General features: G+C 34.9%; 1 protein-coding gene across 9 annotated transcripts in view; it reads right to left on the bottom strand.

Moving 5' to 3' along the window:
• Nucleotides 1-12,946, bottom strand: part of Pot1 (protection of telomeres 1) — a 114,859-nt gene that overhangs the window by 24,211 nt on the left and 77,702 nt on the right. For all 9 annotated transcript variants that reach the window (XR_007109870.1, XM_047561781.1, XM_047561783.1 and 6 more), the window contains one exon: nucleotides 2,192-2,348. Coding sequence is in view for 8 of the 9 variants with exons in the window: in XM_047561781.1 (XP_047417737.1) it covers nucleotides 2,192-2,348 (157 nt within the window). In the remaining variant the exon portion in view is untranslated. The remainder of the gene's footprint in view (nucleotides 1-2,191; nucleotides 2,349-12,946) is intronic.

Below are 12,946 nucleotides of genomic sequence, written 5' to 3'. Positions count from 1 at the left end.
CAAGTCACACACTTTTTCTTAAATTGAGGAAATAACTCACTATGCAAATTAAATAATTTTATTCAACAGATAATTGATATTTTGTGGCTAAGCAGATCTACATCATAATTTCGTTAAACACTGCCTAACTTTGAAATGAAGGTTACTTACTATTATTTTTAGTATCAATCTGTTCTTTGTAAGGAAGGTGAAAATTTCCAGTGGGAGAAAAAATGCAGCAGCTCCCTCTCTCTTTCCTTATACAGTTAAACTCACTTTCACAGAGTACCTACTTTAAACCAATCTTACTTTAAATTTCCTTTAATAATTAGTAATTTTTAAAAGTCACATGGTTAAAGTATCATAGAGTAGAAATGGCATGATTTGGAATCAAAAGGTCTATGTGCTTGTCCTGGTTCAATTAGTTATGTAACTGATAATGATTTCCTTATTTGTTTAAAAGAAGATCATAGGGGATTTATTTTAACAAGCTGTATGATTAAGATAGGAAGGTAGACTCCTGTAGGCAGATAGGAATGAGGGACTCTGAGGAGAAAAGAAGGGTGGAACAGGCCTTAAGAACATTCTGTAGCTGCCTCTGCAAGCTTCAACAGCAATGGCTTGTCCTTATCTACCCCAAGAAACCACCAACCACAAAACCTACCCTTACCTGAAGCACTTTCTCTCCAACTGAAGGAACAAATACCAAGGCTGGGCCAGTCCTCTTAATTATGTAAATAAGGGATTAAACTTGTGTGCTTCTGACTGGTCTATTAAACCAGAGCTTGAAAAGCTTGACTGATCCATACTAGCATTCTTCATTTACATACGCTCCACCATGGGGCCATTAGACATGCTTTTAAAATCCCCCCAAAAACAGTCAGCGGTACCCTCCCTTGGGACAGGTCAGGCCTGTATTGCATGTATTGCCTTAAATAAATCTTGCTACTCTTCCGTCATGTGTTTTATGGATGGATCTTTGACTCTGAGAGACAAAGAACCCACCTGACATCATGCCCCATGTTACGTGATTATACAGAATTTAATGATCCAAAATTTGATAACATTTCAAGAATTAAGTAAAATCTTTACACATATTTTAATCCCAGCTACCATTCAAGGTCTAATGGGTCCCACGTAGTATTTAAAGATATTTGATGATCAAAAACCACTCCAAATGGTATTATTTTTAGATTTTTGGAGGGAAAACATGTATGTTAATGTACACAGATATTCATAAATAACATAAAAACACAAATATACATGGTCATGTATATCATGTACATTTTAGCACTCTACAAAGAAGCTTGATTTTTGGTATCCAAATGTTCATATCCATCCATTAGCTACCTTTTCCTAAACATCTTTTTGTATACCTAGAGAGAAGACAGGTAAATTGCATTAAAAAGATGAACAAAAATTAATTTTCCAAATGTCTTGAGCTGAGAACATGTTAACAAGATTACAAACAATCCTATAAATATATACATTTATTTATCTATTTATAGTAATTAATGTTTGGAGTAAAGACATCAAGGAACTGAGAACTTTAGTTACTGAAGAAAATTTAAGTTGTGCTTATTATATTATAGTTCTCAAATAAACAGAAACATTTCTAATGAGAATTTTATACCATTTAACTAGAAATATCAATCACCTAGATTTTTTTTCAAGAATTCCAGTTAATACAAGTTTATATTTACAAAGATGCTTTTGTGACAAATGAGAAATTCTCCCCAAAAATATTCATATTTTTTATTTTTATGGGCATTCATCAGAGCTAAGGTGAATTTCAGATTTAAAAATAGCACACATTTATATTCATTACTACTAAGAATGATTTGGAAGGAAATATAGGGGAAAAAAGAATGAATGAGAAGAATTTACTCTAAGACTTTGTACATTTCCCTTAAAACATCATCATTCTTTCAAAATACTATACGTGAAATCACAATTTGCTCACTGTCAGGACTTAAAACTATATATATGTAATGCACATATACAAATAACTTAACATGGTGCTGGAGTTGTGGCTCAGTGGCAGGCTGGCAAGTGTGAGGCACTGGGTTCGATTCTTTGTACCACATAAAAATAAATAAATAGAATAAGGGTATTGTGTCTGTCTACAACTAAAAATAAATAAATAAATAAATAAATAAATAAATAAATAAAAAACAAATAATATGAAACCTTTTTATTTTGGAATACTTACACTGAATAACATTTAGGACAATGAAGTTTCACAGACTGAAAAAGTTTTTTGGGCTTATATGATCTCAGTTTCGCTCGGATTCGATATTGTTGAGGAGCTTTTTGCTTCAAAATGGCACATAAGGGTGTTTTCTCCAAATACTGATGATCTGTAAGTACTGCAAATAATTTTTATATCAAATCAGAATATTTTACAATAGTCTTAAGTGTATTCATGACATCCCCCAGAACCAAATATATACTATAAAGTCAAATTAACTTACACTTTGTTAACTGTCAATTCCATGAAAGCAAAAGTTATACTACTCCTGGATGCATACCGAAGAACCATTAGCACAGTGCCAGGCACACAAGAGGTGTCCAACAAATATACTGACTAAATGTTGAATACTTTGGGTATGAGCTAATTTGTCTGGTAAGTGTACAATAAGTATTTTTATATGAAACTAATAGAGATTTCCTGGCTAAATTGGGGAAAACATTTCATCAAGAAAATGAGTATGTTACCTGTGGACTACTTTAAAATTTTCACTGTAATACTGATCTCTGTAACAACTCTATTAGGCAATAGCTTAAGTTGTATTTGGCATTGTTCCACAGAATATAACAAAACACATTTGCTCAATATTAATTGCCAGACAAGTTCTTCTTCCTGGTATTTAAGTCCAGAGACTCTTTCCTGAACTTTCATTTATAATAAACAATTTTAAGAGTGACACAGGACATTAAGGGATACCAAATTATCATGGTGGTAGTAGAGTACAAGAATGAAAAGAGGCTGGTGGGAAGGAAAGGAAAGAGGAGGGTGAAGGGAGGAAAAAGAGGGAAGGGAGGAGGAAGGGAAGAAATAAAAGAGGAACACTGGAAAAAAATGAAAAGCAATAGAGGCTTAGCCTGGTAAAATGAAAAGGTTTGGGATAGCAGTGGTCAGTTTACACAGGGATAAGTACAAAACTGCTGGTGACCCTCCGTGTAAGGCAGCAACCCTTACTCTGCTTGCTAAACATGCTAGCTTAATACTTTCCTATTTTCTTTATTTTAATTTCTATTATTTATTTTTTTTGTTTGTTCTATATAGTTTTACATGACAGTAGAATGCATTTTGATTCACTGTACACAAATGGAACAACTGTTCATTTCTTTGGTTGTATATGATGGAGTCACACCATTTGTGTAATCATACATGTACATAGGGTAACGCTGTTTGTCTCGTTCTACCATCTCTCCTACCCCCTGCTCCTCCCCTTCCCTCATTTTTTTTTTACACAATCCAAGTTCCTCCATTCTTCCATTACCACTGCCTCCCGCCCTATTATGTATCAGCATTCACTTATCAGAGAAAACACTTGGACTTTGTTTTTCAGAGATTGGCTTATCTTGCTTAACATGATATTCTCCAACCCCATCCATTTTCCTGCAAATGCCATAATTTTATTCTCCTTTAAGGCTGAGTAATATTCCATTGTGTATACATACCACAGTTTCTTTATAAATTCATCTATTGGATTCATCCATCTAGGTTGGTTCCACAATCTAGCTCTTGTGAATTGACCTACTATAAACATTGATGTGGATGCATAACCGTAGTATGCTAATTTTAAGTCCTTTGGATATAGGCCAAGGAGTGGGATATTTGGGTCAAATGGTGGTTTCATTCCAAGTTTTCTAAGGAATCTTCATACTGCTTTCCAGAGTGGATGCAGCAATTTGCAATCCCACCAGCAATGTATGAGTATACCTTTTTCCCCACATCCTCACCAACACCTTTTGTTGCTTGTATTCTTGACAATAGCCATTCTAATTAGAGTGATGAAATCTTAGGGCAGTTTTGATTTGCATTTCTCTAATTACTAGAGAAGTTTAACATTTTTTCACGTTTGTTAATTGTCTATCTTCTGTGAAGTGTCTGCTCATTTCCTTAGCCCATTTGTTGACTGGGTTATTTGTATTTTTGGTGTTAAGTTTTTTGGTTTTTTTTTTTTGTTTGTTTGTTTTTTTGCGGTATTGGGGATTGAACTCAGGGCCTTTGGCTTTTGAGGCAAGCGCTCTACCAGCTGAGCTATCTCCCCAGCCCGGTGTTAAGTTTTTTTAGTGCTTTATAAATTCTGGAGATTAGTGCTCTATCTGAAGTGCATATGGTAAAGATTTTCTCCCACTCTGTAGACTCTCTCTTCACATTATTGATTGTTTGCTTTGCTGAGAAGGTTTTTAGTTTGAATTCATGACATTTATTGATTCTTGTTTTTATTTCTTGCACTTTGGGAGTCTTGTTAAGGAAGTCTGCTCCTAAGCTGACATGATGAAGATTTGGGGCTACTTATTCTTTTATTAGGTGCAGGGCCTCTGGTCTAATTCCTAGGTCCTTGATCCATTTTGAGTTGAATTTTGTGCAGAGTGAGAGATAAGGATTTAGTTTAATTTTGCTGTATATGGATTTGAAGTTTTTCCAGCACCATTTGTTGAAGAGGTTATCATTTCTCCATTGTATGTTTTTGACACCTTTGTCTAGTATGAGATAACTGTACTTATGTGCACTTGTCTCTGTGTCCTCTATCCTGCACCATTGATCTGTCTATTTTGATGCCAATACTATGCCATTTTTGTTACTATTAGATTTATGATGGTTGATTTTATATCCTGCTACTTTGCTAAATTCATATATTAGTTCTAGAAGCTTTCTGGTGGAAATTTTGGATCCTCTAAACATAGAATCATGTCACTGGCAAATAGTGATAGTTTGAGTTCTTCTTTTCCTATTCCTATCCCTTTAATTTCTTTGGTCTGTTTAATTGCTCTGGCTAGAGTTTCAAGAACTTTGTTGAATAGGAGTGGTGAAAGAGGGCATCCCTGTCTTGTTCCAGTTTGTAGAAGGAATGCTTCCAGTTTTTCTCCATTCAGAATGATGTTGGCCTTGGGCTTAGCATAGACAGTCTTTATAATGTTGAGGTATGTTCCTACTATCCGTTTTTTCTAGTGTTTTGAACAGGAAGGGGTGCTGTATTTTATCAAATGCTTTTTCTGCATCTATTGAGATGATCATATGATTCTTAATTTTAAGTCTATTGATGTGATGAATGACATTTATTGATTTCTGGATGCTGAACCAACCTTGCATCCCTGGGATTAACCCCACTTGACCATGGTGTGCTATCTTTTTAATAAGATTTTTTTTTTTGTATATGATTTACTAGAATTTTGTCAAGAATTTTTGCAGCAGCACATGGATCCTTCTCTAAAATAGACCATATGTTATGCCATAAAGTTACTCTTAACAAATACAGAAAAATAGAGAATACTACCTTGTATTCTATTAGATCATAATGGAATGAAATTAGAAATCAGTGATAAAATAAAAAACAGAAACTACTCAAGCACCTGGAGACTAAATAATACACTATTGACTGATGCATGGATAACAAGACATGAGGGGGAAATAAAAACATTCTTAGAGGTAAAGGAGAACAATGATACAACATATCCAAACCTCTGGGACACTATGAAAGCAGTACTAAGAGGAAAGTTCATTGCATGGAGTGCGTTCAATTAAAGAAGAAAAAGTCAACAAATAAATGACCTAACATTACAGTTCAAAGCTCTAGGAAAAGAAGAATAGATTAACACCAAAAGTAGTAGAGAAGACAGGAAATAATTAAAAATCAGAGGTGAAATCAATGAAACTGAAACAAGAGAAACAATTCAAAAAATTGACAAATCAAAATGTTGGTTCTTTGAAAAAAATAAACAAAATTGATAAACCCTTATCCGCACTAATGAAGAGAAGGAGAGAGAAAACTCAAATTACTAAAATTTGTGATGAAAAAGGAAATATCAGGACTGACACTACTGAAATACTTTCCTACTTTCAAAAATGGAATGGTTGGCAAACTTTATGACACTCAAATGGTTAGGATTATCTTCCTATCCCTAGCTTTAATCCAACTAAACCATCATTGAATAAATTTTCCGTCAAGGAGGTAAGAGGCCAAGAATTCACAGTGTTTGCTGTTGTTCTGTTTTAAAAACTAAAAGGCCACAGGTAGATGCAATCAGTTTAGTATAAAATTGGCACTTACTTCAATTAATATTTTGAGACAAAGTTTTTAACTTTTCATTAAAAAACTTTCAAACTTAAAGAAAATTACAAGAATAATACAAAGAACCTCTATGTTCCCTTTCCCAAGCTTCAACAACTGTTAAATTCTGTCACGTTTACCTTTGTTGGTCTGCCTTTATCTCTCTCTGCATATATATTTTTATTATTGAAATATTTTAGAATAATTTTTAGATACTATGCCTCTTTCTGCCAAATACTTCAGTGTGTATTTCACAAGAACAAGGTCTTGCATTGACATAGTTATGGAACAATTTTCAACATCAGAACATTTAACATGAATTTAATATTATCACTGAATAGACATTATTCAAGTTTCTGCAACTATTTCTAAAATGTTCTCTATAGCATTTTATTTTTGGGTCCAGAGTCCAATCCTACTTTTCTTTTTTTTTCTTTCATGAAATTTATTTGATGAGTTCAGGCCACTTACTTCATAGAATAAATATCAATTTGGGCGCGTCTTGTTTTTCCCTCAGCCTCAAATGCATTTTTGGCAAAAAGACAATATCTGTGATAATAGATGCTCAGTGCATCCATCAAAGGGAATATGATAGTGGTGTTTCCATGAATGGGGATATGACTTTCTTCCAGTTGGTTAAGGTGATTAGTAACTATTTTCCACCCTCATGTTTAGTAAGGATGTACCTAAGAAAAAGCAAACATGCTATGCTTCATCAAATATTGAATACCCAACAGCTTAGGAGCCACTATTTCAGAACTAAATCAATAATTATTATCATGGTTGCAAAATAGTGGATTTTTTCCTAATTTAATTGTTCCTTTTACATTTATTAGTGGTCATTCTACCACAAGAAAGAGATTTCCATTAAACCCCATTTATTCACTTTGCTTTTTGTTATCAACATGGGCTCATACAATGAGTCCTAATCGATCACTATTTTTTTCTTTTTACTTTTTTTTTATTGTAAACAAATGGGATACATATTGTTTCTCCGTTTGTACATGGCGTAAAGGCATACCATTTGTGTAATCATAAATTTACGTAGGGTAATGTTGTTTGATTCATTCTGTTATTTTTCCCCTTCCCCCCACCCTTCTTTTCCCTCTACACAGTCCTTCCTTCCTCCATTCTTGCACCCCTCCCTAACCCTAACTCTAAACCTAACACTAACCCCTCCCACCCCCCATTATGTGTCATCATCCACTTATCAGCGAGATCATTCGTCCTATGATTTTTTGAGATTGGCTTATCTCACATAGCATGATATTCTCCAATTTCATCCATATGCCTGCAAATGCCATAATTTTATCATTCTTTATGGCTGAGTAATATTCCATTTTATATATATATATATATATATATATATATATATATATATATATATATACCACAGTGTCTTTATCCATTCATCAATTGAAGGACATCTAGCTTGGTTCCACAATCTGGTTATTGTGAATTGAGAGGCTATGAACATTGATGTGGCTGTATCTCCGTAGTATGCTCATTTTAAGTCTTTTGGGTATAGGCCAAGGACTGGGATAGCTGGGTCAAATGGTGGTTCCATTCCAAGTTTTCTAAGGAGTCTCCACACTGCTTTCCAGAGTGGCTGCACTAATTTGCAGCCCCACCAGCAATGTAAGAGTGTACCTTTCTCCCCACATCCTCGCCAACACCTGTTGTTGCTTGTATTCTTGATAATCGCCATTCTAATTGGGGTGAGATGGAATCATAGGGTGGTTCTGATTTGCATTTCTCTTATTACTAGAGATGTTGAACATTTTTCCATATGTTTGTTGATTGCTTGTAGATCTTCTTCTGTGAAGTGTCTATTCATTTCCTTAGCCCATTGGATTATTTGCATTCTTGGTGCAGAGTTTTTCGAGTTCTTTATAGATTCTGGAGATTAGTGCTCTATCTGAAGTATGATAGGCAAAGATTTTCTCCCATTCTGTAAGCTCTTTCTTCACATTGCTGATAGTTTCCTTTGCTGAGAGAAAGCTTTTTAGTTTGAATCTATCCCAGTTATTGATTCTTGCTTTTATTTCTTGTGCTATGGGAGTCTTGTTGAGGAAGTCTGGTCCTAAGCTGACATGTTGAAGATCTAGACCTACTTTTTCTTTTATAATCTGCAGGGTCTCTGGTTTGATTCCGAGGTCCTTAATCCATTTTGAGTTTAGTTTCGTGCATGGTGAGAGATATGGGTTTAGTTTCATTCTGTTGCATATGGATTTCCAATTCTCCCAGCACCATTTGTTGAAGAGGCTATCTTTTCTCCATTGCATATTTTTGGACCCTTTGTCTAGTATGAGAAAATTGTATTTATTTGGGTTTGTGTCCGTGTCCTCTATTCTGTACCATTGATCCACCTTTCTATTTTGGTACCAACACCATGCCGTTTTTGTTACTATTGTTTTGTAGTAGAGTTGAAGATCTGGTATTGCGATACCCCCTGCTTCACTCTTTCTGCCAAGGATTGCTTTAGCTATTCTGGGTTTTTTATTCTTCCAGTTGAATTTCATAATTGCTTGCTCTATTTCTGTAAGGTACGTCATTGGGATTTTAATTGGAATTGCATTGAATCTTTATAGCACTTTTGGTAGTATGGCCATTTTGACAATATTAATTCTTCCTATCCAAGAACATGGGAGATCTTTCCATCTTCTAAGGTTTTCTTTAATTTCTTTCTTTAGTGTTCTGTAGTTCTCATTGTAGAGGTCTTTCACCTCTTTTGTGAGATTGATTCCCAAGTATTTTATTTTTTTTTGAGGCTATTGTGAATGGGGTAGTTTTCCTAATAATTCTTTCCAAAGATTCATCACTTACGTATAAAAATGCATTAGATTTATGTGCATTGATCTTATATCCCGCTACTTTACTGAATTCACTTATGAGTTCTAAAAGTTTTCTGGTGGAATTTCCTGGTTCCTTTAAGTATATAATCATATCAGCAAATAGGGATAGTTTGAGTTCTTCTTTTCCTATTCGTATTCCTTTAATTTCTTTGGTCTCTCTAATTGCTCTAGCTAGAGTTTCAAGGATGATATTGAATAGAAGTGGTGAAAGAGGGCATCCCTGCCTTGTTTCACTTTTCAGGGGGAATGCTTTCAGTTTTTCACCATTTAGAATGATATTAGCCATGGGTTTAGCGTAGATGGCCTTTACAATATTAAGGAATGTTCCCATTATCCCTATTTTTTCTAGTGTTTTGAGCATGAAGGGGTGTTGTACTTTATCAAATGCTTTTTCTGCATCTATTGAAATCATCATGTGATTCTTGACTTTAAGTCTATTGATATGGTGAATTACATTTATTGATTTCCTGATGTTGAACCAACCTTGCATCCCTGGGATGAAACCCACTTTGATCATGGTGCACTGTATTTTTAATATGTTTTTGTATGCGATTCGCTAAAATTTTGTTGAGAATTTTTGCGTCAATGTTCATTAAGGATATTGGTCTGAAATTTTCTTTCCTCGATGTGTCTCTGTCTGGTTTAGTTATCAGGGTGATATTGGCTTCATAGAATGAGTTTGGGAGGGTTCCCTCCTCTTCTATTTTATGGAATACTTTGAGGAGTATTGGAAATAGCTCTTCTTTAAAGGTTTTGTAGAATTCAGCTGAGAACCCATCTGGTCCCAGACTTTTCTTTGTTGGTAGGTTTTTGATGACTTCTTCTATTTCATTACTTGAAATTGGTCTATTTAAATTGTGTATGTCCTCCTCGTTCAGTTTACACAATTCATGTGTCTCTTAGAAACCTGTTAATGTCTTTGAAATTTTCTATTTCGTTGGCGTATAGATTTTCAAAATAGCTTCTCATTATGTTTTGTATTTCAATAATGTCTGTTGTGATATATCCTTTTTCATTCCAAATTTTAGTGATTTGGGTTTTCTCTCATCTTCTCTTTGTTAGTGTGGCTAAAGGTTTATCAATTTTGTTTATTTTTTTCAAAGAACCAACTATTTATTTTGTCAATTTTTTGTATTGTTTCTTTTGTTTCAATTTCGTTGATTTCAGCTCTGAGTTTAACTATTTCCTGTCTTCTACTACTTTTGGTGTTGGTATGTTCTTCTTTTTCTAGGGCTTTGAGCTGTAGTGTTAGGTTGTTTATTTGTTGAGTTTTACTTCTTTTATTAAATGCGCTCCATGAAATAAACTTTCCTCTAAGTACTGCTTTCATAGTGTCCCAGAGATTTTGATATAATGTTTCTATGTTCTCATTTACCTCTAAGAATTTTTTAATTTCCTTCCTAATATCTTCTGTTATCCATTCATCATATAATAGCATATTGTTTAATCTCCAGGTGTTGGAGTAGTTTCTGTTTTTTACTCTTTCATTTATAACTTCAATCCATTATGATCTGATAGAATACAAGGTAGTGTCTCTATCTTCTTATATTTGGAAACATTAGATTTGTGACATAATATATGGTCTATTTTAGAGAAGGATCCATGTGCTGCTGAGAAGAAAGTGTATTCGCTCTTGGTTGGATGGTATATTCTATATATGTCGGTTAAGTCTAAATTATTGATTGTGTTATTGAGATCTATGGTTTCTTTGTTCAATTTCTGTTTGGAAGATCTGTCCAGTGGTGAGAGAGGCATATTAAAATCACCTAGTATTATTGTGTTATGGTCTATTTGATTTCTGAAATTGAGGATTTGTTTGACATACATGGATGAGCCACTGTTTGGGGCATAGATGTTTATGATTGTTATATCTTGCTGATTTATGCTTCCTTAAGCAGTATGAAATGTCCTTCTTTATCCCTTCTGACTAACTTTGGCTTGAAGTCCACATTATCTGAAATGAGGATGGATACTCCAGCTTTATTGCTGAGTCCACTTGCATGGTATGTTTTTCCCCATCCTTTCACCTTTAGTCTATGGGTATCTTGTTCTATGAGGTGATTCTCTTGCATGCAATATATTGTTGGATCTTTCTTTTTCATCCAATCTGCCAGTCTATGTCTTTTGATTGATGAATTCAGGCCATTAACATTCAGGGTTATTATTGAGATATGATTTGTATTCCCGGTCATTTGGTTCATTTATTTTATTTTATTTATTTATTTATTTTGACACGACTTGGTTCCTCCTTTATTTGACAATTCCTCCCTTTGCTGATTTGCTTCTTTGTTTTTCATCTCTTCCTCATGGAATAGTTTGCTGAGAATGTTCTGTAATGCTGGCTTTCTCTTTGTAAATTCTTTTAGCTTCTGTTTATCATGGAAGGATTTTATTTCATCGTCAAATTTGAAGGTAAGCTTTGCTGGGTATAAGATTCTTGGTCGGCATCCATTTTCTTTCAGGGCTTGAAAAATATTGTTCCAGGCCCTTCTAGCTTTTAGGGTCTGGATTGAAAAATCTGCTGATATCCATATTGGTTTCCCCCTGAATGTAATTTGGTTCTTTTCTCTCACAGCCTTTAAAATTCTGTCTTTATTTTGTATGTTAGGTATTTTCTTTATAATATGCCTTGGTGTGGGTCTGTTGTAATTTTGTGTATTTGGAGTCCTATAAGCCTCTTGAACTTGATTTTCCATTTCATTCTTCAGATTTGGGAAATTTTCTGATATTATTTCATTGAATAGATTGTTCATTCCTTTGGTTTTTTTCTCTAAGCCTTCCTCAATCCTAATAATTCTTAAATTTGGCCTTTTCATGATATCCCATAGTTCTTGGAGATTCTGTTCATGATTTCTTACCATCTTCTCTGTTTGGTCAACTTTGTTTTCAAGGTTAAATATTTTGTCTTCAATATCTGAGGTTCTGTCTACCAGGTGTTCTATCCTATTGGTAATGCTTTCTATAGAGTTCTTAATTTGGTTTATTGTTTCCTTATTTCGAGGATTTCTGTTTGTTTGTTTTTTTTCAATATCTCTAACTCTTTATTGAAATGATCTTTTGCTTTTGCTCTTTTTAACTGTCGATTGGTGCGATCATTCAATGCCTGCATTTGCTCTTTCATCTCATCATTCAATGCCTGCATTTGCTCTTTCATCTCATCGTTTGCTTCCCTGATCATTTTAATTATGTACATTCTGAACTCCCTTTCTGTCATTTCTTCTGCCATGCTGTCATTGGATTTTATTGATGTAACATCTAGATTTGTTTGGGGCATTTTCTTCCCTTGTTTTCTCATATTGTTCAGATATCAGTGGACTGCTAAGATATTACAGATTTCCTCTATTGACTTATAATGTCTCTGAAGATTTCTAGTATATCCCCTCTTAGCCTTCAGTAGCCTGAAGTCTTGAAGGAAGTTGATAATGCAGTGCTCCACAAGGAAGCTGCCTCTTTAGGGGTGGTAGCCTTCAGGTGGGGTATATTCCCTGTTTGTGGGCAGAGGTGCCTCCACTTGTTCACCAATGGTCATCCAAAAGGGAACTAGGCTGTGGGCTGAGGCAAGGCCTGTTTGGGCCTGTGTCTCTGGTTTTACTGTCCTTGTGGGAAAACCTCACCCAGCAGGGAAGACTCACCCAGTGGGGAGGTCTCGCTGGTCAGTTCCCCTCCTAGAGTTTCCCCTCAATTTACAACTACCACCTGGGCTGGGCTGCCTTCCTCTGCAACGTTCCCAGGGGCCTGGACCTTACTCCTGTGTCTAGGATCTTCACCCTTCGCAGATGAGTCTCCTTAGGCTGCCCCTCCTCAGAGAATCGGCCCGCATTCCTGGAA

This window comes from Sciurus carolinensis, chromosome 8, assembly GCF_902686445.1.
Source record: "Sciurus carolinensis chromosome 8, mSciCar1.2, whole genome shotgun sequence".
Taxonomy (NCBI): domain Eukaryota; kingdom Metazoa; phylum Chordata; class Mammalia; order Rodentia; family Sciuridae; genus Sciurus; species Sciurus carolinensis.
The sequence above is the reverse complement of the archived record's forward strand: the minus strand, read 5'-3'. Positions and strand labels throughout refer to the sequence as shown.